The following is a 26776-nucleotide window of genomic DNA, read 5'->3' as shown; positions in this document are numbered from 1 at the left end:
CCCTATATAAAGGGCCCTAGGCAAGGGGTCAAAAGTACTTTAGAGATCTTGCACTGGGCGACATCGAGAGCCCCAGTTGATGTAGGGTGCAATGATCAAGCATGTGCCCCTCTTGATCACAAACTTCTAGATGCCAAATCAAAAGCTAGCACTAAAACTTCTCTCTACACTATGGATTGGTTTGGAAGGGGAGGGGTACCATCCCAAGCAACAAAGGATTAAGTGATGTGGAGGACCTGATGATAAGCCAAGCTTCATCTATATGGGCCTGGTTGCATGCTATGTATGCCTTATATTTAATATCCACTGATGCTCGAGATCTCAATTTTTATTGCTACTTGCTAAGGAGGATTTCAAAAAGCCGGATCAAGTACCGGGCCTGAAATGACATGTTGTAAGTTGGGGTAACAATTATAAGAAGCTTTTTGAAAGTAGGGTTGTCAAAAACTTGGCCACGTGTTGCTGCATTTTGCAACGTTGAAACTAATATTTTCATGTGAATGATTGGCGATGACAGTGTGCGCCTTTACTACCTCAACCACTCTTTCTCTACCTTTAAAATTGTTCACCTAACATTGCACATGGTTGGAAATCCTTTAATTTCTAAAGCCAATTCACGCTGATCACAGTGTGTATGACCTATTGACCTCGGTAAGGACAAGAACGTCAAACTTGTGAGCTCCATATAGCGACAACTATCGCTAGATGTGCCCTTCCCTCTTGTGGTAGTTTCGATATGCGATTCTGCAATGAAAATTTGAGTGTATAGAGAGAATTACTAGATGTCTGTTGTAACAAAGATTATCTATCAGTACAATTGCTTACAGCGGGAACTTACTGTTAAGAGGACTCCGAAAGTGTCTTGTCTTTGTTTGAGGATCCAATGTGAAATGGCTGGGGTGATCTTCTGAAGGGTCAATGAATCGAAGTCGCTCCCATGAAGATTGATTCCAAGTTCTACACCTCCAAGCTTCCTTGGCAAGCAATGACTCTAGAGAAGGCAACTTTGATTCCAAATTTAATCGTTGCACACTTTTCTCACGCTCTGAGGATCCTCCAATGCTGCATCATCGAAAAGTAGGAGATCGGCCACTCATAGCAGGAAGGAAATGAAACAAAGAGGACAGCTTTGAATTGGGAAAGGCAATCACGGAGATGGGGAAACAGATCACAATTGCAATTCCTTGTGTTACAGAAATCTTCCAATCAAATATGGGGAAAGAAAGGGAGAGAAATTGGGGAGGAAGGCAAAAATTGAAGGCACGGTAAGAGAATTCTTGCATTACGCCCTAGCTACAATCTCTACCACCATCGCGAGTTGCTGCAACAGCAAATGATGATGATGATGATGACGCTGCTTCTTCTTTTTTAGCAGAAAAGAAACATAGAAGCATCAAGCAACAAAGAGAGATGAAGCACGTGGCCATGGCATTGTAGATAATGCAAATTCAAATTGCAGGTGGAGGAGAAAGAGAGCGAGGAGGCCATGAAAGCTTCAAAAGAGGAATAGATGGACATCATTGGAAATTGAAAGATTTGAAAGCTAGAAGGGTACCAAGATAACAAGACGATGACGGAAGAAGAAGAAGGATCAAGGTGGTTTGACCAAGATAGGCATTTCTATTCCAAAAACAATTAGAATTTTTAGAATTGAAAAATGATGACACGTGGCTCAAGGAGGGCTCACCTTTTCATTTGATTCCACAATGCTAGCTGCCTAAACATTGAAATATAAACCAGGCCTATATAAATCAGCATCGTGTACATCTGTTGTCTGTCTAAATGTCTTTGACGTCCAAGAATGTACAGCATATGATACACAGCAGCCCACCCAACTTCTCAGCTTGGACAGCTTCTATGTTGGCCAGATTGTATCCACTTTGGAAAAGAGGGTAAGGCCAAAATTTCAAGAAATTGTAGAGATCAAAAGCAACTTAGTGTCGCCAGAAGGACTCTTCCTCTGACGTCCAAGCAAGGTAGCCGCCTTCTGAAGACTTTTGAGCAAAATCCAGAAGTCTTTCCACTGTGGGGCTCAAGAACGAAGTTTGTTTTGACGTGGTTAGCCATCACAAGCAAAACATGCCCGCAATCTTTTTGCGAACTTGACAGGTTGGGAAATTTGGACTTGGAAGATTGGCACCCACATCGACAAACAGCATAGTCCTCAGAGCCTAACCTTTTCCACAGATTTGAACTGCCGAGCAAGAAATTTACTTTCATTCCTAGTTAACATCTCTTATCTCCTTACTAGTTGCTTCACCAGCCAGAGACCCTTTGACCATCAGATTAAGTATCTTTCCAAACTTGGCAATCTCCAGAGCTGCTACTTGTCTGCTGCATTGGAAAAGTACATAGTTGCTCTAGGCCTTCTTGATTCATCTGAAGAACTTGCGCAGGCGAAAGAATTTTGATAGCTCGAACACAAGTTACGAACTCACTGTTCATGCACAATCCAACAAATAAAATTAAGATATAGCCAACTTCAGGTCGTAACTAACTTCAAAGGAAATTCTCAACTTACTCCCAAGGGTCATCTCCCACCAGGAGAGTGTCCTTCTCATTATCAATGAACACCAGTTTCCAACATGAATTTTGAGGGTCCTCTAGTTGTCCTTCTAGGTTGAACATGCGAGCCAGTTCCCGTCGTAATTCATCATAATTCTTCAATCGAGAAAGATCGATTGACCTTCCAACAGACCCCGATTTATGGACCTGCAATCCAATTGATTAATACCTATTTTTTGCGTATGGACAATATCACGGATATATTAACAAATGTACAATTTCCAAAGACTTTTCAGTTTGAACCTTAGTAAATGTGCGAACTGGTGCCAGCATTTGGGACCAGTTACGTTGCAGTAGGGCCTCGTCTAATCCTCCGTTCACCATCATCCCAGGATTCATTGAAACATCAGTTGCTACAGAGGTAAATGATCCAGATGGCGATGGGAAGGATCCTAGCATGTTGCCATTCATTGCTCGTGCATGAACCTCCTTGTCCACATTGGCAGACCTCGATTGAAAAGAGCCAGTAGTTGATGGCAGATCTAAAGGATTATCTATATTCACCCCAAAAGTTAAGATGAGCACAAGTGTCAGCCTGCATCTCGTCATCCTTAGAAGCCTCTCTGAAAGAAAATAAACAAGATTGCAAGGGCAAGGGCGGCGCAAGTCCACTCTTACCTAGAGGGTCTGGAGGTACTGAAAATGAGCACGATGTTATTGTTGATGGTGTATCCGATTGTACAATTTGCATATTTGATAGCATTGGAGATTCTGAGTTGTTGGTTTCCCTTGCAAAAGAAAACCAGCTTCCTGTGAGTTGTGTCTCCAGTTGTGGCAGGGTGGATAACGGTGGCAATGCTCCCTGTGATTGATGCTGCTGTGGTGGCTGTTGTACAATAATCTGGTTGGGACGTGCAATGTTGGGGAGCTGCCCATTATCATCTGATGTGAAAGTTCCCAAAGGAGACTTTGCAAGCATACCTTGCAATGTAGGTACACTCCCACTCACTGATGTCGATGCAAAGGCTAGTTCTGAGTCAGAAAACCCAGCACATGGCCTCATGGTAATTGGCAAGTTGCCAGATAAGTTGAGAGACGCCTGAGGCCGACTAAAAGACAGCTGCATCAAATGGGCAGGCATATCGGATATCTGTATGGCTTGCTGCTGTGTCTGTGGAGCACATGGTTGTGACTGCACTTGTGTGGTTGGCTGCATTAGTAGCGACTGCTGCTGCTGCTGCTGCTGCTGATGCTGATGCTGATGCTGATGCTGATGCGGCGGCTGCTGCTGCAGATTCTGATTCTGATTCTGCTGCTGCTGCTGCTGCTGCTGATACTGCTGCTGATTGAGATGATGATGGTGGTGGTGATGAGTAGGATATTGGTGTTGATGAGACAAGGGGGGATGCAACTGTGGATGAGGCAATGGCATGGGCATAGACTGCTGTGCCACTGTGGTTAGTGTTGTTGATGGAGGTGGTTGTGATTGGGATTGGGATTGTGATTGCGATTGTGAGAGTGAAAGTGATTGTGCTTGTGCTTGTGTTTGTGGTGGTGGTGGTGGTGGCGATGGCAGCTGCTGCTGCTGCTGCTGCTGCTGGTTTTGAAAAACAAGTTGTTGATGCATGTTAGACTGTGGCCACAACATGTGCTGTTGTTTTTGCTCCTGCTGCTGCAGAGGTTGTTGCCACTGTTGTGGCAACCTAAATTGCAATTGTTGTGCCTGTTGTTGCAGAGACTTGGATGCATCCAGACCCTGAAAAGTAGCAGCAGCTACTGCATTATATAAATCAGGTTGAGCTGATTCTGATCGTTGCATTCGCATCCATGACGTGTCTCCGCACAGACTTTGAAAACCAGAGCTCTGCAGCTCCCTGCTACTGTTCTCTCCTCGAAGCCATGTCAAGCACCTCTTCATGCTACCCTCCATGTCACCATCATCTCCTGAACAAGAAGTAAACTGTAGTCATTTAACTTAAAACTCCACCTAATCTCAGACAAGAAGACATTATCCACATAGATTGGAAAAAGAGCGGTCCTCACATTCAACTAGGCAGAAAATATGAACAGGCCTGCTCACACCCAAGATAATGAGCAAGTGTTCTCAATGAGGACCGGCTTTTCCAAATCAGACAGAAGCATGAATTTCCCGCATGCATGTCTGCATATTTGGTTACTAGCAACAAGCTTACAAGAGCATATATCTGACTTAGTCAGCACCCTCTCTAGACTTAAAATTTGTGGGATCCTCTAGACCTAAACTTCTTACTGAAAGCCTGTGGAGCGCGAGACTAAGGTAACATCTTTCTTGTAAAAGGTGAACGTTGCTCTAGGTAGAGCAGCAAGAAGTTCAAAACTTCCATGATCTTCAAAGAGTTAGATAAGAACAATATCTGTAGAAAGCCCTTGGCTGACAATTCATCGGCATGCAAGTTCACAACAAAAACATTAATGATTGTATGGTTGAGGTCGTTTTTCCTTCCAAATGTGCAGAAAGAGAGAAAATAAAAGAGCTCAATATCCTCTAAAGTAAATCAAAAACTGATGACATCAAGTCAAGATAAGGGAAAGTTACCCAGCAGAGTAGGGTGCTGTGGACGCTTTGGTCTCAATGCAAATGGCGGACAAATAAGAAACGGAGTGGATACAGGCTCAATCTCCCAAATTGATACTCTACGAGGTCTTTCACCAGCACTTGATTCATCCCATCCAACCTGCTCACAATCATCTACCCTGGTAAGCGTTCAATATAGCATATCAACCAGGTTTACTACACTCTCTGCAGTTAAATATAGACTTTCAGGAAACCAGCAATCCTGAAAACTTGCAAGAGCTCCTGCGAACTAAACATTAAGTTTCTAGCAAAAGCATCCCAAAGTTGGCATCAAAGACTCAAACAAACACAATCATATAAATCCCATTGACACTGTTTTCAACCTTAAGCTTTCACCATGCATTTTTGCTACTTAATGGTGCAACCTTCCTACTAGCATGTCAGCACCTCAAAGCAAGATTATGTCAAATGTATAGTAAGTCCGCTTCAGTGTCAATGTTTATAGAGATACCATCACTTCTTCACAGGCTAGCTACAAACTCACTCATGAAATCTAACACCCATGCACAAAAGAGGAGGCCATTGATAGCATGATGTAACGAATATCTTGAACGTACAGAAATGTTCCTCAACCATATACCTCAAGATTACGCCACTTGGAGCCTGGCCAACGGCCAGGATCGAGATCCCCAATTTCAGTTATAGTACCCATATACCTGTTTCAAATATTTTTTAGAACAACTTTGTTAAGGAATAAATGATGTAATATGAGCATATTAAACACACAGCACTATGATATCCATTTCTAAACTAGTTGTAGCCACACCTCTGAGGGCACATCAAAAGCTGAGATTTGGGAGAATCTTACCTTCGTAAAGTTGACTCTTCAGTTTCAAAGACCATCCGAAAACGCATTCCTACAGAAACTTGGGTGCAATACACTGCCTTCCTGTACTTTGCCAAAGGAATAACAAATTCTGACGGGCTTGCCCTGTCAAGAGTCACAAAAGAGTCTGCATCACTCAAATGCAAGCTATCAAGTGCATTATAGCTTGGCAGTTTTACTTGACATTTGAATTGCAAGTCAAAAAGGAAAATAAGCAACTGCCAGCCACAAAAACGTGCCTGATCAACGACAAGCTTCTTAAAATAAATGAAAGAAGTTTGTTTGGACCTTGGATTGTAGAAAACTTGGAAACGACTGCTAGTGGCAGCAGCATGGGCTGCAGCCGCAAGCACTCCAATGTGCATGCTGTCACTTGAAAGCACAGAGGACGGCATCACAATCTGCTGCCTATTGGCCCGCCGGATGCCCAGAAGCAGCTGCCCTTTCTCATCTCTGCTCAAATAGATTAGGGACAATCACTACATGGAGAAAACAATTGCTGAACTCCAATGAATGTGAGATATGAGGAGCTAAGAAAGAACATAGCTAGGCATCATCAAAAGAAAATTTATCAGCACAGGATTATAACACTTTTGTGATCATGAATGCTGACTCTTCTGTGAAGAAAATCCTTGGAGCCAGAACAGATGGTTACCTGATAAATAGCACAGAATCACCTGCTACTAGTCGCTTAGCACTAACAAACACACTCCATCCTGTTGTAAGAAGATGCCTCTTCGGTTGACCTGTTAAATAACAGAGACCATTTTAAATCAGAAATGAAGATCTTCACAAATTCAGGAAGTTCAGTAAGATTGTAAAATTCATGATCCTTGGGAAAATTCCTGAACAGCTCTAAAAGAGTTCACCGGCTAATAAATTAATACCAACCTCGATAGATGTGCCGAAATGTCCAAATTTGATCATGTAAATCCTTAGCATGGAGTTCTTGTGCCGGTGGCTGCTTTGTAAAGTCCTGGAAATGACCACAATAAAGTCAGTTTGATGCAGTATAAGCCAAGCACCGCTATGTTCACAAGCTGGAAATGTGCATAGATAGACAGGCTTGGCATTTATCCCCTCTAGAAGAAGGTAAAGAGAGGGGCCCCTCTAGAAGATACATTTTTGTAACAGGCATGAAGCTTACATAGAAATGTCCATAGATAGACAGGCTTGGCATTTATCCCCTCCAGAAGCAAGTAAAGAGAGGGGCCCCTCTAGAAGATACATTTTTGTAACAGGCATGAAGCTTACATACTCTTCCACTAGCTGTGCCCATGCTATCTACTGAGTTCAGAAGCGTTGAATACTATCTGAAAAGAGAGAGAGAGAGATACTGTGAGCATGCATACGGTTCTCATATCATGCTCACTGTCACACATTGGAAGATTAAGGTTATGCTAACTACTATTCATACAAACTGTTGAGCACAGCGGCTGACGGGGCTGTAGAGGCTGCTGTGAGAGGGCTGAAGCCAGGCTGAATGTAATCCAGGCACGGATGGAGAAAAAGCAGAGTGTGGAAGAGGACGAGGAATATGGACAATGTTTCTGGTGCAGCATGTGAATAGAAAGCAAAATTCTATACGAACCATGAAAGCTCGTCCAACCCATGCCAAGGCTAGATGAAGCTAAATAAGGTACTTTAAGACACAGATGTCATTCTCAATGCAACAGAGCAATCTAAAAGACATGCTGTATGTGCAAATTTTGAAACAGGAGGTCATGAAAGCTGCTTGTAGCCAAGCACCTCTTGATTTTGTTCTTTTATGTGCAAAGGAGCTTTAAGGTGACATGATTCCTTAAAATAAGCAGGAGAGCCACAAATGCTGCTATCCAATATTAGATGTCCTGGCATTGCCATGTTAATAACCTCAACATTCTATGCCAAAGCTATCTTACATGCAAATGCTCTCGTTTGTGACATATCTCAAAGCTCACATATGCAACAGTAAGCACATCTATAGGTACCCTTTGGAAAGTCTCTCTTTCCTTTGTGATATCATTGGTCGTGGAGGCTCCAAAACACTCTCGTTCTTGAGGGATGGAGAGAGAGAGAGAGAGAGAGAGATGCTGCTGCAGGTTTCTGGGCATGCGGGTGCATGCATGATAAAGTGCAAATTTGTCCTCACATGGCAATATGATCCACATATTATCAATTCCAAACCCTAAGAAGGCTGAAAGCACAAACAGGAGCTGAGCAGCTCAACACTCCAATGGCCATTTCTACATCAGTATGTAGAGACAATGTATGCCATGCAATTGGCACATGAAACTGTGAAATTCAAATGAAATTGGAGTCATGAAACAGATAGAGGGAGAGAGCACTTTGCATACCAGAGGAGGAAAGACTTTCTCTGCAGCTCGACGTGGGACAGAGAAGCCCCCATGAGTGCTAGTATCACTTGCAGTCAACGTTTTACAGAAGAAGTCTGTTGGCTGTCTGTTTTGCATACCCAGATCAGGGGGCATAAATGAATCTTTTTCTTGCTGCAACCAGTAAACCAATCAAGCAGTTTTACTTTGTCTGTATAACCTCAAAAGACTTTCTACTGATTAAAAGCAGCCATTTTCTGTTAATCCACTTAGAAAAGTTGTACTCACCTCATTCACAGGCTGTAGCGTCAGCTGTGCAAAGACCTCATCAGTCTCCGGATCTGCCTGAAAAATAAAGAATTCACATAAGAGCACACAAATGAAAGGTAGAGACACTGAAAGGACTAAATCTTCAATAACCAAACAAAGATTTACAGAGCTGATTAACTAAAGTGATCATACCCACAACCCCCTCCCCCCCATCTCTCTCTCTCTCTCTCTCCCCAACCAGCAATGCATTGGAAGAAGGATTCCTTGAAGGGTTGCAAAGAAATAGAATAGTCCCTACCTTCAAAGAAGGAGACCAACAAACAAACCAGAAAAGGCAGAAGAGGGAATACAGTACACCAATGATCAGCAGCTTAGCGGTTACATGTTAAGAAACAATCTTACCAAAAACAATAAGCAAATGGGCGGGAGAAAATGAAGCTAGATCACCAGCAAAAGCATGCTTCATGCCACATGAATCCACAGAGCATCACTTGGTCAACATAGGAGCTTTGTAGTAAAGGAGGCCAAAAGGCAAAAAGAACAATGCACGTTCTTTCTTCCTTCTGAAATTTAAAAGTCTGAACACTATGCTAAGGGAGAAACCCAGGGGAAGGAATAGCTATAGGCTGAACATTCCCCTAGAATTATGTTCAGGCTGTATGAGAGACATACTAGCTGGATTTGTAAGTTCCCACATAGATGGGCCAGAGCTACATGAGAAGATAAAACTAAGAAGAGACATTGGGGTGAAACAAAGCGGCCTCTTCGAAACTCTATTTGGTCTATATATTGATGAACTAGATGAATGGATGTAAATCCACACTTGCAAGGAAATCAAAATTGCAGGATATACCCTCTTTTTTATGTTGTATGTAAACAATGTAGCACATTTGCAACAAAGGTGTACCTTCATAAGAATAGAATCTATCCAATCTTGCATTTTTTTTTTTTTTGAAACAAGCGAAAGAACAAAGAAAGGGAGTTTCAAGACTTTAGACAGAATTATTAATAAATGAGGGGTGAAAAACGAAACCTTAGTAAGCAAAGCTACGCTTATGTTCTCATCAGTACCCAAGCTTTGGACTTCAAAAGAAATATTTGCAAGACAGGTCTTTGGCAACATTTGCATGCACTAAGCACTTTGTGGCGATTCTCAAGCAAAAGAGGGAACATCTACTACACCAAGATTGTGATCATTGCGACACATAGAAGCAAGTCCATTCCCCTTTGAGGAAAGAAGTCGGCAAGTAGTGAAGTCAAACAAATATCTGAGATTCCCTTTGAGGAAAGAAGTTGGCAAGTAGTGAAGTCAAACAATATCTGAGCTTAACTTGAAGATAACTACAAAAAAATGCATGTGTAGAAAAACAAAGATCTGAGACAATGAGGCTGTTGTCCACCTCCAGAATAATGCAATGTTTTGGGAACAGGGAAATGAAAAATGTTGCTTCACACAATATTGGTGCACACAGTTCTCATGCACAAATGCCAAGAATGGGCTCCAAGACTCAAAAAGGTTGTTCAAAATAAAAGAAAGATAACCAAAAGATCCATAATAGAAGAATTGGGAGTTAAGACGCTTTGCCCCTTATTGCCCCATACTAGTAAACAATACCTCCACATAGTAGCAGAATGGCACACAAGCATCAGCCTCTTATTGAAAAGATCTATCAAACACAGCGCCGGCCAGAACCATATGCCTTGTGTTTTTTTGGTAGGGCTATTCATTCCAGTTTGCGATGATGGACACCTACCTAGGTGGTAGCCAGTGAGGAGAAATCCCAAGGAGCTGAAATTGGGATCCAAACTCTCATTTGGTTGTTGATCATTGTTGATCCCTATTGTATATGTTGAATTATAAGCCTTCAGTTTTATTGAAGCTCATCTCTTGGAGAATTACTGTAACAAGCACTGTGACCTATGCTTACATATCATACACTTGCTGATATATCTTTGCGGAAAATGATAATAAAAAGAACTCACACCACTGTGCACAGGGAGAACAGACTTCCTGAACTAATGCTTTATTACATATGCTGAAAGGTACATGTTGCTGTACATACACCTGTAAAGTACCACAAGATGGCCAAGGGAACTCTAGGGCTGCAGAAATAACCATGGGCTGCAGGCTGCTGTGCTGCTAAAGGATGAGCTGCCGTGCACTGATGCTTTCTCAAAGGGTGGAGAGGGCTGAATCAGCAAATGGGCTGCCCCCTGCCCTTTTATAGGCCCAGAAGGGACCCAGCAGGCCAGCAGACCAGACAGCCACGACCTGCTGCTGTTACGCTGACTGGGGGGCTGCCACGCGGCACTTGGAAGTGCCGGTCAAGGCTCAAATGGTGCATGTAGAAATCTCATGGCTCTAACCTCCGATTGATGACCGAATATGCCGTTGTGACCATGAGACTGAGAGCTATGCATTGATGCAAACAATCTGAATCTGACTCCCAGATCCAAGGTCTATCCGAGAGCCCCATAAGTCCTTTAGATGCATTATACAGAATCTAGTCTACCGGCCTCTCCAGTCCCGTGAATGATGGGCTCATAATGCGGGGCCGTACGATACAATGGTATAGTTTGTATGCCACCTGATAGACTAATGATCGGCCTGGACACTATATGCAACCCCATACAATAAATGTCTCCACAAGTTGAGGGCCTGGACAATCGCCAGCAACTCCACAAAGTAATGAATCTCTGGTCCAATGAATGTCTCCTGTAGCTACTGCCTTTCTGCTGCAGCTGTTCCAGCCTCCTCCCTACCCCTCGTAGCTAGCCTCCAGTCCCCCTCAGCCCCCTCCCTCTCAGCCCTCTCTGTCCTTCTCAGCCCCTCCCTCTCCCCTCTGAGTCCTCTCTCTCCTTCTAATCCTCCCTTTCTCAGCCCCTCTTCTCTTCTCAGCCCTTCTCAGCCTAACCCTCCCCTCTTCCTTAGCCTTCCTTTAAAACCTCCACCTCTAGCCTCTCCCTTCAAACCTGGTTTTTTATTTGTGTGAATCGTTCAATCCTTGCCCGCTTCCACTAGCCACAAGAACGTGTATTTCCAACGCTTGAAAGCAATCGGATGCCCATCTTACTGAAGAACAGTACGGATGGCTGGAGCAGAGCCAGCAACCAGGCGGAACAGATGGAGCTGATGGGCAGCAGATCTGTGGAGGTTTTTGGCCAGGGAACGGTCAAGAAAGGGACCACAAGACTGGGCAGAAGAGTGGCCGGATGCCACACGGCCAAGCATGGCCAGTAGGGAACCGGTCGCTTTTACTTATCGGAAGTCATTTTTATGGGGAAAAAAATTTAGCCAATTGGGACAGACCAAGATTGGCCAACCCAAGGCGGAAATACATCATGCAATGAATTTCATTCATGTGGCCTGCCAAGAGAGAGAGAAAGAAGAAGAGAGAGAGAGAAGAAGGAGAAGAGAGAAAGAGAGAGAGAGAGAGGGGGAGAAAAAGATGAATCCTGCCCAAAGTGAGAGGGAGAGAAATGGAAGAGGAGAGAGAGGGAATGAATGCACTTCCAAAAAAGCACACCCAAATTTGAAAGAGATACTCTAAAGTCAACACACCAACCAATCAAAGAATTCGAAAAAAATACACATCTGAAAAATGCTAGAAATTATTTTTGACTTCTGAAAGTTGAACCTTCACTAAGGCTTCTAACGACAGGCCAAAATGTCACGATCTGTGACGTATTCCTTTCTCTATTTCTAGACTTATGGATGGTTTGATGAATGGACACTTGTGGAAGGGTATGCCCTTTCGACGGGACACTTCCTAAGAGGCACAACCTTTGCCCTTTCGACGGGACACTTCCTAATGAGGCACAACCCTCCTTCTAGCGCTAATCTGATACATCTTTTCCGCTAGAAGGATATTCCGTGCACATTGTGCATGAAAGAGATGGAAAGGATGAGCGTAAAAATTTTTAGCGCCAACCTTGCCTAAAGTCATCTATGGCCTCTCCATCTCCCACACATCACAAGTTGATGTGAATGGACACGACAAAAATCGTGTCTTTTCAGGTGCTTGGGCTGTCCCAAAACCAAGGGACGCACCTTTTCCACCATGGGACACACCTTTTGGTGACGAGTCTCGACTCCTCACTCATGGAACATACCCCATCGTGGACAAAAGGACATACCTATTCATGCAGGGTCACACCCCTTTTAACAATAGGGACATACCCCTTCATGAAAAGGTGCACCTATTCCAAGGGTCACACCCCTTCGAATAGGTACACCTTTTAGGCCCCAAGTACCTACAAAAGGGTACCTAGAGGGGTAAAAAGGGAAAAAAATAAACCCATCCCCTACCCCTAGGATTACCCTAGCTACCTAGGGTTAACTAAACCCCCCATTTAATTTTTGGGGCAGCTAACCACCTAGGCAGCCTCCACGAAAAGTCGCCAGCCTCCTTTTCATTCCCGTACGGCGTGCACCATACGGATTTCTGGCAGCCTGCGCAGCACCAGCCTCTGCACGTACGGACTTACCTGCAGCCTGCGCCAGCCCTCGTCACTGCCGTACAGTCCTGCGTAGCCTGCGCCGTACCACCCGCCAGCCTGCCGTACAATCTTGCGCAAGCCCTGCAGCCAGCCCTTGCCCTTGCCGTACAAGCCTGCGCAAGCCCTGCAGCCAGCCTACTGCCGTACAGCCAGCCTACGCTGTCCTTCCCACAGCCCTGCGCCATTCTGTACGACCAGCCCTGCACACAAATCCTTGGCCTCACCAGCCCCCCCCCTCCTGCGCAGTCCTTGACCCGCCAGGTTCTTTCGCTCCTGCCTTTCCTGCGCAGTCCAGCCCTGGGAAGGTGCTGGAGATTGATGGTTTAACTGAGGATGATCGCCTTCATGCTTTCATCTCAAGCCTACATCTCAAGCCTAAATCCCTCGTTACGCATTGATGTCCTTAAAGCAAACATCACCACCACAGATGGCGCTATTGCTTACGCAGAGCGCATTACAGATTTCCTAAACACAGGGAAGCAGAGTGCTAATCGCACACAGAACTCTACTATGGCCAAAGGTGCTCGCCCTCAAGATAACACCAGGTTTCGAAAAAACTTCGGTAATCAAGGTCAGCGACAGTCTCAAGATCCCCAGAAGCCTCAGAAATCATTTGCCGGATTTCAACAGAAGCACTCCCCCAAGGATCGCGCTTCTTCTTCTTCACAAAGTCATTACCGACATCCCCAACATAAAGGTGCGGCCACTGACAAGAAGAACAGCTCCAGCACAAAAGGACTTTGTACCATCTGTACAGGCGACCATAGATGGTTCGATTGTCCCAAGCGCCCAAAGCAAAATTCCAATATGAAACCTAGCACTTCCCAAAAAGAAGATGCTACCTCAGCACAAGACAAGAAAGGCAAAGCTGTTCGAATGGCGAATACAATCCACCTGAGCCTTGCCAGCAACCCCGATCCTTCCCTGGCCACTCAAGTACTTTGTGTTCAAGGATCGATTCGTGGAACAACGGTCACCATCCTCATCGACAATGGCTGTTCTCATAATTTCCTAGCCAGTTCTGTGGTCGATAAACTTCGGTTGACCACCAGTCCTAGTCTCATGGACTATCAGATTGAACTCGCAAATGGAACAACTTTCTTGTGCAACACCAGGATCAAAAACTTGTCTTTTCGCATCCAACATTATACGGACAAGTTGAACTTCGACATCATGCCTCTTTCTCGGTACGATGTCATACTTGGACAACAGTGGCTCTACGACTATGATCCATCAATCACCTTTCGCAGCCATACTATCCAGTTTGTCCACCAGGGAAAACTTATTGAGCTAACTGGTTCTAGGGACTCTCCTTCAACCCCAGTTGCCTCTGCCCTACAAGTAAAGAAGTGGGTTCGTAAACGCTAAGTAAAGACTTCACTTCTGTTGGTTACGGCAGTAGAGGAGACACCAACAAAGGATCCTCTTGAATACCTCAACCAACCTTTTTTCCAGCCCTACCTGGACCTTTTTCCACAGGAATTGCCAAAGCAGTTACCACCTCGACGACCAGTGGATCACCCCATCGAACTTATTCCCGGCAGTAATCCACCGTCGAAACCTCCTTGTCGGGTTTCTTACACTCAAAATGAAGAAATCCAAAGACAAGTCGCCGAACTACTCGACAAAGGTCACATTCGGCCCAGTCTCAGCCCTTTCGGATCTCCTGTATTACTTGTGGAAAAAAAGAATAAGTCAATGCGTCTCTGCATCGACTACCGAGCCCTCAACAAGCTCACTATCAAAAACAAGTATCCATTGCCTCGCATCGATGACCTCTTCGATCAACTTCTACACGCAACACAATTCTCAAAGATTGATCTTCGTTCAGGTTATCATCAAATTCGCATACGAGAAGGCGATGAGTACAAGACAGCTTTTCGAACAAAGTATGGACACTATAAATGTTTGGTCATGCCTTTTGGGTTAAACAATGCCCCGACCACATTCATGACATTAATGAACGACATCTTCAGGCCTTTCCTTGATAAGTTCGTCATCGTTTACCTCGATGACATCCTCGTTTTCAGCAGATCCCTACATGAGCACAAACAACATCTTCACCAAGTTTTTGAAGTTCTCCGCGCAAATTCTCTATACATCAACATTGAGAAGAGTGAGTTCTTCAAGACCCAACTCGAATATTTGGGACATGTTATTTCCGCTCAAGGCATCTCTGTGGATCCCAAGAAGGTCGAGGTAATCCGAAATTGGCCTACTCCTAAGAATGTTCATGATGTCCGCTCTTTTCTCGGATTGGCAAACTTCTACCATACAAAGGTCTATCAATTTTCCGAAATCGCAGCTCCCATGTCCGAATTATTGAAAAGCACAGCAATTTTTCAGTGGCTTCCCGAAACAGAGTATAGTTTCCAACAACTCAAGCAAGCACTCACTACCACACCAGTTATGGCTATTGCTGACCCAAACCTTCCATTTGAGGTCATGACCGACGCTTCCGACATCGCTACAGGAGCAGTCTTGAGGCAAGAAGGCCTGTAGCAGTCTTGAGGCAAGAAGGCAGAGTTATTGCTTTTGACAGCCATAAACATTCTGATATCCAAACCCGATATCCGGTTTATGATAAGGAGTTTCTTGCTGTTGTACATGCTTATCGCTCTTGGAAACATTATCTCATGGGAGCCGACTCTGTGGTCAAAACAGACCATCACTCTTTAAAGTACATCTTTACCCAGCCAGTCATGAATGCTCGACAAGCACGCTGGGTTGAGTTTCTGGCCAACTTTCACATGACCATTGAGTACATACCAGGACTACGCAATGTAGTTGCAGATGCTCTCAGCAGGTTACCTCTAGCATCAGCCATGGTAATCTCTACATTATCTGTGGATGTTCCGAATTAATTCAAAGGAAAGTATTTCAATGATAAAGACTTCGGCACAGCAGTACAGGTTCTTTCAAAAGATCAACCTTCGACTTCCGAACAGAAGATTTTCTCATCCTATTCTTATACGGACGACCTTCTGTATTATCAAGATCGCGTCTGCGTACCACATGACAAGGATGTTCGACGACTTTTGTTAAAAGAGCATCATGTAGTTCCTTATGCTGCCCATCCAGGCATCAACAAGACTTATCGGTTACTCAGTGCCACATACTACTGGCCTCAGATGAAAAGCGACGTCATCAAAATGGTTACATCTTGCTTATCTTGTCAACAAATGAAAGCAAGCCGACGACTTCCAACAGGACTTCTTCAGCCTCTTCTAGTTCCAACTGAAAGATGGGAAAGTATTTCCATGGATTTCATTGCAACACTACCACTATCCTCCAGAGGTAACACTCAGATTATGGTAATTGTTGATCGATTGTCCAAAATGGCACACTTTGTTGCTTGCAAGAGCAGTGCACAGGCTCCAGACATAGCCAAACTTTTCATACAACACATCTTCCGACACCATGGATTGCCCAAGAATATCATATCCGACAGAGATCCTAAGTTTACCAGTCACTTTTGGATTTCCCTGTTCGAATCTTTGGGTACAACTCTACTGTTCAGTTCAGCCTACCACCCAGAATCAGATGGCCAGACTGAAAGAGTCAACCAAGTTCTGGAAGAAATACTTCCACATTATGTTCAGTCATGCCTAGCAGCTTGGGAAGAGTATCTACCACTCCTTGAGTTTGCTTATAATAACTCTTTCCATAGTGCCATCAGCATGACTCCATTTCAAGCAGCTTATGGACACACTCCGATTGTACCAACGAATTTTGTACTTCAACATCGAGTGGCCCTAGCTGATCAACTGGTTCAAGAAATGCAAGACATTCTACTGCAAGTCAGGGATCATATGCGAAAAGCGCAAGAGCGGTATCAACGGTCTGCCAACAAACATAGACGTCACCTGGAATTTAACACTGGTGACATGGTGCTATTATTTGTAGCCCCACATCGCTATAAGACGGTTAAGTCTGTGTTTCCTAAGTTGCGACCAAGATACTATGGACCTTTCCGGATCGTCAAGAAAAATTCACCTTTAAGTTACAAATTGGAATTACCACCATCATGGGGTAAAATCCATCTAACATTTCATATTTCTTGGCTAAAGACGTACATTCCAGGCGATGAAGCAGTTCCTCCTGCAGGTGATTATGTCCCAGAAATCGAAGACGATTATGTTCTCCTTATTCCTGAGCGTATTCTGGACCATCGACAGCGAGAGACTCGACATCGAATTATCACGGAATTCCTTGTTCTTTGGCGAGATCTGGACGACTCCGACGCTACTTGGCAGTCTGATGAAGACTTACAGCAGTACCCTGACCTTTTACAGCAGTATTTTCAGAATTTACCGTGATATTTTCTACATCAGTTCATTATCTCCACCAGGGTCTTCTTTTGAGTGGGAGGGGATGTCACGATCTGTGACGTATTCCTTTCTCTATTTCTAGACTTATGGATGGTTTGATGAATGGACACTTGTGGAAGGGTATGCCCTTTCGATGGGACACTTCCTAAGAGGCACAACCTTTGCCCTTTCGACGGGACACTTCCTAATGAGGCACAACCCTTCACAAGAGACATTCTATGAAGAGACATTCCTATTGTAATGTACCCTCTCATCAAGGGTCACACCCTTCACAAGGGGTACACACCTCTTCATGCACATACCCTTTGGAGTACACACCCTTTCATGTGTGACTCTTCACTCTCTATATAAGAGAGGCCCAATTGTATGGATGACACACAACATCTACCCTACAGATATTCAAGCAATACAATTATTCCTTATTCTCTGCTATCTCAGTCTCCTTTCTGTTCCTTAGCACATTTCTAAATATAGTAAATCTAGGATTTCTTACACAAAAACACTCTTGAGAAAGACGTAGAAAACAACCAAGGTTGAGGCTGAAAGTGCCATCTCAACGCCACAGAAAAGGGGGAGCCCCTCCATTCTCTACAAAACATAGCCCTCCTAGCAGAAGCTGCCCGAGAGAGTCCGCTGATTTGCTAAGGAAAAGAAGTTTTGGATTCCAACTATACCACCGTGTGAGTTCCTTGGCTACGTAACTTACTTCTTCGTTTAGAATTCCCCTGCATCGTTTTGCTCTAACATCATGGGCATCGAGAATCGACTTAGTATGGGTACTTGTTTGTCGGCTTGCTCTAGAGCAAAAGCTCTATGATATGGTCTGAGTGGCAAAATCAAACCCGAGGTTAGAAAAATACCATCGAATTCTTTAAACAAGGTTTTCTTTTGTGGATCAAAAGGAACGGGATCCGCCTACTGACATGAAGGTGAAGCTACGTAGTCATTTGGTTGCAAGGCTTGTATAGGAGATCACTGAATGGACCGAGGTCAAGTCCAAGGATGTGACAGATGGAGTTGTAACACCAGAGATACGAAGGCGTTCTCCATGATAATCGGCACCACTGCAGATGTGGTCATAGCAAAACACTTTTACCTTTCTCCCTGAAGAGATATATGAACTTCTTATCAAGGCTGTTCACTCACGTTCATCTAAAGTATTGGAGTGCAAGAACCATTCTGCTAGTTCTTATTCTTGCAGTCGCGACTCGCAACATCTGGCTTAGCAAATTCTTTGCCTACGAGTCTAGCCTTGTACTTGCCATAGGAATTTGGACTTGTACTTCACTGTTAAGAGCAATTGGTACCTAAGACCTTCCTTCTGCTCTCCTTCCTGGTGGGATGTCAATAGCCTTCCTGCACACCCTGAAGACGTGAGATTTGAAGGACAAGTGCTCCAAGGCTGAGCACAATGCTTCTACTCTGTGCTGGGATTAGAAATTGAGAGGGGAATGCAACCCTCATACTATATGGGCCAGAAGATGGTCTAGTCTAACCAGCCAGTATCCGCAGCCAGCTGACATGCAATGTGGCTGACTACCACATCGCCAGCTTGCCACATCATCCACTGACTGCAAACGTGGCTGTGTTGCTATGTTATCTCTGCTGGGAGTACACATGGCGTGCCATGTCACAGACCCACCACCTCAGTCCTATGTGCCAGGTCATCAGATCAGGCTGCCACACCAGCAGTTGGCCTGCTCTGCGACCTGTAGACAGCCAAGTATGCTGTCCTCACTTCAATTCATCCATCTGACTGACAATGGCTGAAACAAGATGCATGTGCATCGTTCCTTAATGCACCTGGCTTCTCCTCATATGGGAGTATAACTTGTGAGCATCTACATCTAGGTGCCCATCCAGAGGGGGGAGCATTAATTCCAACAAGCCAGCCTTGGGATGCCAGCCCGCCCAAAAAAGACCAATCAAGTTAGGTCAGCCAGGTCCAACCAGCTGGTTGGGGCCTGGTCGTACAGACCCTATCAACAGTATTATGGACATTATGGGAACATTCTTATTCTTCTCGAAAATTCACCCATACTCGCTATCCAGTGATCTTCTGACCACCTAGAAGAATGTTCAGCAGATCTAAGTCAATTTCATAGCCCTCAAATTCGTCAATTACCCAGTTTATTGATTAACAAGGGCATAACAGCTGGTACGACCAAAGATCGAGCCTCTATAAGGCCTAACCTGGACAGCATACCAGCCCATCCATAGCAGCAGCCAGGAGGTTCAGAACAGCAGCAGAGAAGCAGTCCACCCACACCCATCACTGATGCAGTTCTAGCAGAAAAGGAGAAACTAGCACCACCCTGAAGAAATGAAAATCTCCATCTCTTCCTTGTGTACCACATATATATGTTGAGATGAATCCAGGAACATGCCCAAAACTCATCCTCAAGAAAAACAACACAGTGTGTAGTTTTTTCAATCTCATGACAGTCTTTCATAAGGTTGAAAGCTATAAACTCCATCACACATAGCAGGGACTAGCTACTGTAACATCCCCACTAGCGACATGACCGCCCAAAGGAGGGTTTAGACCATATAAACATATGCACTCACATATACTTGAGCATCCATCTATACAAAGGCCTTGGTACTGAGTTTCTGTCAAAACTCTGGATTTCCCATAAAAATCCCTGCAGCCAGTGATCGCCTTGCATCTCTCTTTATGTTCTCTGTGTGCACTCAGTTTCAGGCTTCAAGTACAGCAAGCATCTCACATGCAAGTGTGCTATGCATAATGCATGCATGCTTGTTACAGTGTGCGTGTGTGTCTGTGTGCACGTATAGATGTGTGTCTTCTAATAGAGTACAACTAGATGTTTACTTTGATGAACACAAATATAGCTCTCATAGTACATTTCCCCATGACTTCATGTACAAAACTGAAATGAAACCAGATGTCTATAATTTTGTTGAACATGGATAATAGAAACAGCAGAGATAGAATTATACATGCAATGTAACATTGTGAAGCTGACAAAAGAGTTGTGATTGAAGGTTTGGATAGTTTGGGATGTGCCCATCCACTTCCTTCTGGGTCGAGGCTGCCACCTGCATGAGATAGAAGCACCAGTAACAAACATTGAATGAATTCATAACGTTGGACCTCGGAGGCCCGGAACTGTTGAAAATCTACTGACAGTCCTCAAAGGCTAGATGAAAAGCAAAAGCTTAGAGAAGCACCAACATATGCATCCTCTACCTTAAAGGAAAATGCTAATAAATTGAAGATCTGAGGAAAGAATCAAATGTCACATCCTGAACAATTTGAAACGCTGAAAAAAAGGCTAACAGGATGCAGCAGACCCAGCATAATTGGCGTTCCTCATCTTTCTTTCTCAAAGCAAATTTATTGTCATTAACAGCTAATTAAATATTCATTTTGCTCGGGAATAAAACCAGCATGTGTGGCACAGACTACCAACCTGCTCACTGTGACCCTGTGGAAAGTAGACCACAAGGCTACCAATGGGTGGCAATGAAACACGTGGTCCAGCACAGGCGTGCCACAGCTCTGGATTAATGCTTCTCCTCTCCCCTGCATAATAAAATTTTCCATTTATGTTCTTCCAAAAAGGGATCCCTCCTTGTTTCCACGAAAGCATGCTGGAAAGACCAAATTTGATTCCCATAAACAGCAAAAGCACTAAGGCCCCCAAGAGCATAGAAGCGTCATGCATAAATACAACAGCAGGATACTCAAAAGAGAAACACAATCAGGAACTTTATCTTCTCATCCAATCACCTGCACCTCCAATTGCTAGACTTGACTTCTGCATACAAATATACTAGACGCTAAATGTACTTCCCTTGTCCATCCTCCTATAGATTGGGGAGAGGCAGTCCTGCAGTTCTTTCGGCATACTATGTAGGCAAAACCGTCCTGCTACAGATAGGAGTTGCAGTGAACTTATAGTAATGATGCAACCAGAATGCTAAGGAGAGAAAAACAGCAGTAGACTGCTTAGCTGCAGCGGTTACTCATAACCAGTAAGATACTACTCCAACTTAACAGTGTGTTGTCGTTAAATATTATAATAAGCTATTGAATGTTCATCAAACTTCCGCCCAGATCAATCTAAGCCTATTGGGCCCTGCCACCTGCCCATGGAATTGTGCTTTATACCATCGTACAAAGATAGCTGGATGGAGATCGTCAGTGGTCGTAGGGCCTTTTCCTTCCAAGTTGAGCCTTCAAGCTTGCCACTTGATTGAATCTACCATAATCCAATTTTAGACATTTTGTTGCCTGTCATCTGGTAAAACCAGTAAGTCAATATCCTCACTGTCTGCCCTTAGACGGAGGCATCCCTAAGACGGAGGCATCCCTGGATGGAGGCATCTCCCATGCCTTTGCTGATTTCTACAAGGCACAACTCTCAGAAAACCTACAAAATGCAACATTTATGCATAATGGAATGTCATGGTTGTCGAGTGAAGCAGTGGAGTGCAATGGAAGGAGAAAGCTCAAAGAGTACTTGCAAGAATTGATGAGAGTGAAAGTATATGTGTGGCCTATATAGTAGGCCTAACTTAGGACTAAATGTCCTAAGTGTACGAACCCTAGATAGAACTAGTATTAACTGTACCAACTGTCTTAACTAGCCTATATGGCTCATACCAAAGAAAGTGGCAACAAACTCCCCTCCATAGTATGGCTGAAGTACCCTAGAAACGTCCCAAGAATACTCATGTTCATCCGTGATGAATATAGCAACCTATGATAGTACAAGGTTAGCAGAATCACGTAACAAAAAGTACCAAGTGTGAAGCTTGCCGAAAAGCTTCAAACTTGGGTTGCAGTAGAGCCTTTGTGAAGAGATATGCAAAGTTGTCCTCTATCGGAACATAGGACAGCTGTATGTCTCCACAATCTCTATGTGCTTAGTACGCACATGAAAGAGGATTTCACACAATAGCCAAGGCACTTTAGCTGTCAGTGTAGATGGTCGTAGAAGATGTATGGCTGACATCAAGATTTGCAAGTGATGCACAAAGCCGAACGCACTCCACGGTAGCTATAAAAGCTGCCGTGTATCAGCCTCATAACTAAAGGTAGGCTGCTTCTTGTTGAACCATGATATGCATGAACCCCTGAGCATGAAACAGTTGCCACTATGTGACACCATTGTGTTGTAACAAATGGCCTACTCACTCTTCAAAACCATCCATGACCAATGAAGACTTATCATCATAGAGAAGCCCCAAATGATACGTGCACTTCAAGGAACGGATAAATCAAGCAACCAACAGCCTGCTGATAAAGAGTGCCATCAAATGAATGGATCACTCCCATGCTCTGACAAAAAACAAAAGCCAGGCTCCAAAGGTGTCGAAATCGGCTTCCAATCCTTGAACTGAAAGCGATGCAAGAGCTGTCCAATATACTTAAACTAGCTCATCATAATGCCACGAGCAAACTGGATATAATGCAACTGACCCATATCTGTCATGGCAAAAGATTTCTCCAAATCAGCCTTAAAGGCTCTGTAGATGGCCCAGTGATAAGCATGTCATCTACATAAAGAATCAAAATGAGCAAATCTGCTCCACACTTCCGGAAATGAAGTGTTGTTTTTGTGGGGCTGTTCTGAAAACCAAGATGTATCAAATGCGCATAGCCCTGGGGTCCCTACTTCAATCCATAAAGGGCCGGCATGCCTTATTTTCAGATCCCCTCCTGTTGCCACCTGCAGGGCCTATATGTTGGCCCTGGCAGCCCTTGTTCGCTGCCCTATGTGCTGCCCTTGTAGGCCTGCTGCTGCCAGCACCTCAGTCCACATCCAGGGCCCTATCCTGCTCCTAGACAGCCCTTCGATGCAGCCAATTTTCCTCTTTACCTCAAACTCTCACAACCCCTCCCTACTTATTGCATACGCAACAACTTCAAAACAAAATTTAATCATAACATGGCACAATAAAACCAATGTGGTTTATCTCAAATACAGAGCCTCAAGACATGAATAGGCAATAATCCATTTTCAACAATTCCATATATACCTTTGTAAGACTAGAATAAGTCCAATCATACAAATTTAGAATTTTTTGTTGTTCTAAAGATCAAAAATCTACAAAGAAAATAAAAGAGAAAATGAAAGAGAAGAAAAAAGAGGTAAACAAAAACTTTTATGAAAAGCAAAAGGAAGACATACTTAGCAAGCAAAGCAACACTTATGTCGTCATCAGTGCCCAAGCATAAGCAGCTATACTGGGTTTCTAAAGACCCGCGGAGTCTCTTGGGCAAACCTAGTGCTTGCTAAAATACGTCAAATAAACAAAACAGAATGAAAACAAGAAATAAAGAAGAAACGAAGCAGGTGACTTAAGCAAAAATAAACAAGCAAGTCAAGAAACAAAAACTTCCAAAAAACTAGAATCTCTCTCTCTCTCTCTCTCTCTCTCTCTCTCTTATTTAAAACATAAAAAGTTAAAAGGCACTTTACACTTATGTCTCGTTTCTGCAAAGAGGCAAAAATACATTTCTAACTTAGAAAGCACAAGTATACTCAAACAAACTCTCTTTTGAAACTAAAAGAAAAACGGGCTATTCAGCTCCCCGCTTTTTGTTTTCAGCTTAAGTTCAATCATTCTAAACAAACCTAAGGCCGAAACACCATAGATAAAAGACTTCATATCTAAGAATGTGCGAACTTTTTTCATTATTTTCCTTGGATTATACCTCTTGTGTAATAGTAAAGTGATCAAATTACTACAATGAGTGATAAAAGACTCCTTAGCTGTACAAAGGCGGGAAAATCTATGGAATTGGGAAGAAATGACTCCATATTTTGCCAAATCAGAAATGTTTGAGTCAATGTGAGGCATTTTTATAATGTGTAAACCACTATATTCAGGTTGTTCACGTTTATCGTATATATCAACCTCTAAAGATCTAAGAAAACACAAGAATCCCCTTTTGAAGTGCAGTTCAGTTCACAAGAGTCACGAGGATAGATTCCTTCTCCAAAAGCTCTAGCGTCTTTGTACATAAAGTCTTCAACAATTCCAGTCTATCTTTCTGCATTGTAGCCTAGTCATCTTCTTTGAAGGACTATGGCTTAATTGTTACGCTGTCTCAGCCAAGGGGATTGCAACTGGTTTACTCAGCCAATAAGGAAGTCAGCTTTCAGCCTAGCTGTTTTTTAATTTTCTTCGATTATGCAAGTAGGCATTGTACCCTACAACTCACATCTATTGTGTTGCACATATGATAAGCTCTACATCCACTTTCCTTACTTTTCACCTGAATCTGTAATTTAGTTTACTCATAGCAAAGAATAGCCCTTACAAGTTTGACATCATAGCCTGACAGAATACTACCCAGAATAAGATGCCTAGAGTAGCACTTCCAGAAATGTTTGCATTCTTAGGACGGCAAGGCAAGCATAACTTAACACTATATAACAGTCTCTTGTAAATCTCATTGGGACAGCTTGCAACGTCAGCTTCGTTTGTATGGCGTAGCCTCTCATAACTTCCATTAGGAAATACAGCCACATTTCGCTTTTAGCATGGCATTTTGTTGAAGCAGATTGTAACCCTTTGTTTATGTCTGGCGTTATGCCTTCGTGTATGTTGAAGTTGAACTCTCTCTCTCTCTCTCTCTCTCATAGTCTCTCGATCACCTCGCAAAAAAATGTAATATTCCACCGTGTTATCCATGGAAATATACTCATCGAGGGCTACAAGGTAGACCTTGTGTATTACCCCACGTCTCCTCACTAGCGTCATACACAGAATGCTCAAAGACAGAATCTCCCCCCCGCCTCCAAATTGTGTACTCTCTCGTTGATTTCCAAAAGATACCCATCAAGAGTCGGAGCCAGCGTCTAGGCCTTGCATAACAAACATTTTTCCAATTATTTTGTCTGAAGACGAATGGATACGAGGGACAGCCACTAACGAGGTCAAACCAGCTTGCACTTAGCCTTCCAGCCAAAAGGTGCTTCAAGCCCCCACACTTTTGCAAATTATAAAAATTGCCCTGTAAATATAACGATGGTTCAAGTCCTTACAAATTTTGTAACAACTGGGACCCCAGGGCTCCTTTGTGCCTCTGTTAATAGCATACTATCTACAAACTCGATAAATTGGGCACCTACGAAAGTGACTCCGCCCTCCCGGCAGGTAAGTTGAAGTGTAGGTCACCAAAAAAAGTAATACGGCAAGATGCAGGGAGAAATCCGAACACGAGTTACCTTCCATGGTTTGCACGTTGATTCTATGGAAAACTGGAGCCCAGTGGCTAAGATCGACAGATGACCACTATGTGTAACACTAAAAGTGGCATCATAACCGCATTGCTCTACTGCCCAATGCGTTGAGTCCGCTTCCTCGCTGAGATGCAAAACTTTCCAGAAGCGAAACGTCACGACCAGGGCATCCAGAGGCCGAAAGCTGTAATATTCGTTTCTGGTTTGAGAAATAGATCATGCAGATCTACTTGGTTGCTTCACAGGAAATCGGCAGGGCCTGTTTCTACCTTCCAAGCTTGCATTTGGGCAAATGGGCAACAATCCGGCCTATGTTCCTCCTGCTTGCGAGATCTCGTCGTACACCGAAAGTTAAATATCCCCAATGCGACCTTGATATGAACGATCGAAGCTTGGTCATCCATGAACGACTAAAGATTCGCGCATCGCTTTTGACGCTGGGTTTCAACGTTAGGGGGCTGTGGCGAACAAGGTCTTTGAGCTTCGTCACGCCGGCTGGGGCTTCTCCAACCCAGGTAAAGAGCCGGTGTACAATGCCGGGGTGAGAATTCTGCTGGATCGCAGGGAGCAGAAGGGGAGGGGAGCTGAGAACTTGGGAAGGAGAGGCGCGCGAGCAAATGAGCGTGATGGGGGGGATGGGGAGCAGGAAAGCAAATGGGCAGAGGTTCGGGGGAGGCTACGAAGAAAGTGCAGGGAGGCAGCAAGAAGCCAAAGAAGGGGGCATTGATTCAGGAATGCGAAGGGGATGATGGTGAGATGATGATGGGGGAGGAGACTGTGAGGTCCGCCATAGCCAGACCTCTGAGTGTCAGATCAGATCAGAGAGAAAGGCAGCTCACAGCTAATCGAGCTCATAATAAATACTAATCAATCAGTCGCTAAGCCAGCAGACAGCCAGACAGCCAGACAACCAGACACTACCCCTACTCAGGGAACCGCGTCACCCGCTGTAGGCCGCTCCTCCTACCGGCTCCAGCCGGTCGACCCCACTCTATCCCTTCTCCCCGCCACCGGCGCTCCCGGTTTCCCTAGCCCCCGCCACCTCATCCTCCACGTGCCACCCCCTCACTGGCCTCCACCTCACTCTCCACCATCCGTACGAGGAGGCTGCGGGTAGGCCGTAGTGTATGGGCCAGCCAACCCATGCATCATGATGGATGACCACCCATGATCCGGTGCCCATCATCCCC

The 26776-nt window shown here is 44.1% G+C and overlaps 1 protein-coding gene across 1 annotated transcript; it reads right to left on the bottom strand.

The window, feature by feature from the left end:
- Window positions 1-1724: 1724 nt before the first annotated feature.
- Window positions 1725-26430, bottom strand: LOC147906331 (auxin response factor 12-like). Its single transcript, XM_087378104.1, has 15 exons — window positions 25572-26430; window positions 20799-20911; window positions 20326-20424; window positions 8549-8605; window positions 8282-8434; window positions 6837-6921; window positions 6601-6691; window positions 6234-6398; window positions 5928-6050; window positions 5700-5775; window positions 5081-5219; window positions 3184-4449; window positions 2809-3059; window positions 2522-2712; window positions 1725-2437 (listed from the first exon to the last, which is right to left on the bottom strand). Exons 1-15 carry the CDS (start codon window positions 25576-25578, stop codon window positions 2287-2289), a joined length of 2967 nt encoding a protein of 988 aa, XP_087234230.1. The 5' UTR covers window positions 25579-26430; the 3' UTR covers window positions 1725-2286.
- Between the last annotated feature and the right edge of the window lie 346 nt (window positions 26431-26776).

Source organism: Dipteris shenzhenensis, chromosome 1 (genome assembly GCF_047967505.1).
Source record: "Dipteris shenzhenensis isolate YYH24624 ecotype China chromosome 1, Dip_SZ_1.0, whole genome shotgun sequence".
Taxonomy (NCBI): domain Eukaryota; kingdom Viridiplantae; phylum Streptophyta; class Polypodiopsida; order Gleicheniales; family Dipteridaceae; genus Dipteris; species Dipteris shenzhenensis.
This window is presented reverse-complemented; position numbering and strand designations above follow the sequence as displayed.

Bases quoted from the DNA above. Each gene is read 5' to 3' on its own strand.
- LOC147906331 (XM_087378104.1), bottom strand. The intron at 6,692-6,836 runs GTTGGTATTAAT...GTTATTTAACAG, and splicing joins ATTTCGGCACATCTATCGAG to GTCAACCGAAGAGGCATCTT. The intron at 6,399-6,600 runs GTAACCATCTGT...CTATTTGAGCAG, and splicing joins GATTCTGTGCTATTTATCAG to AGATGAGAAAGGGCAGCTGC.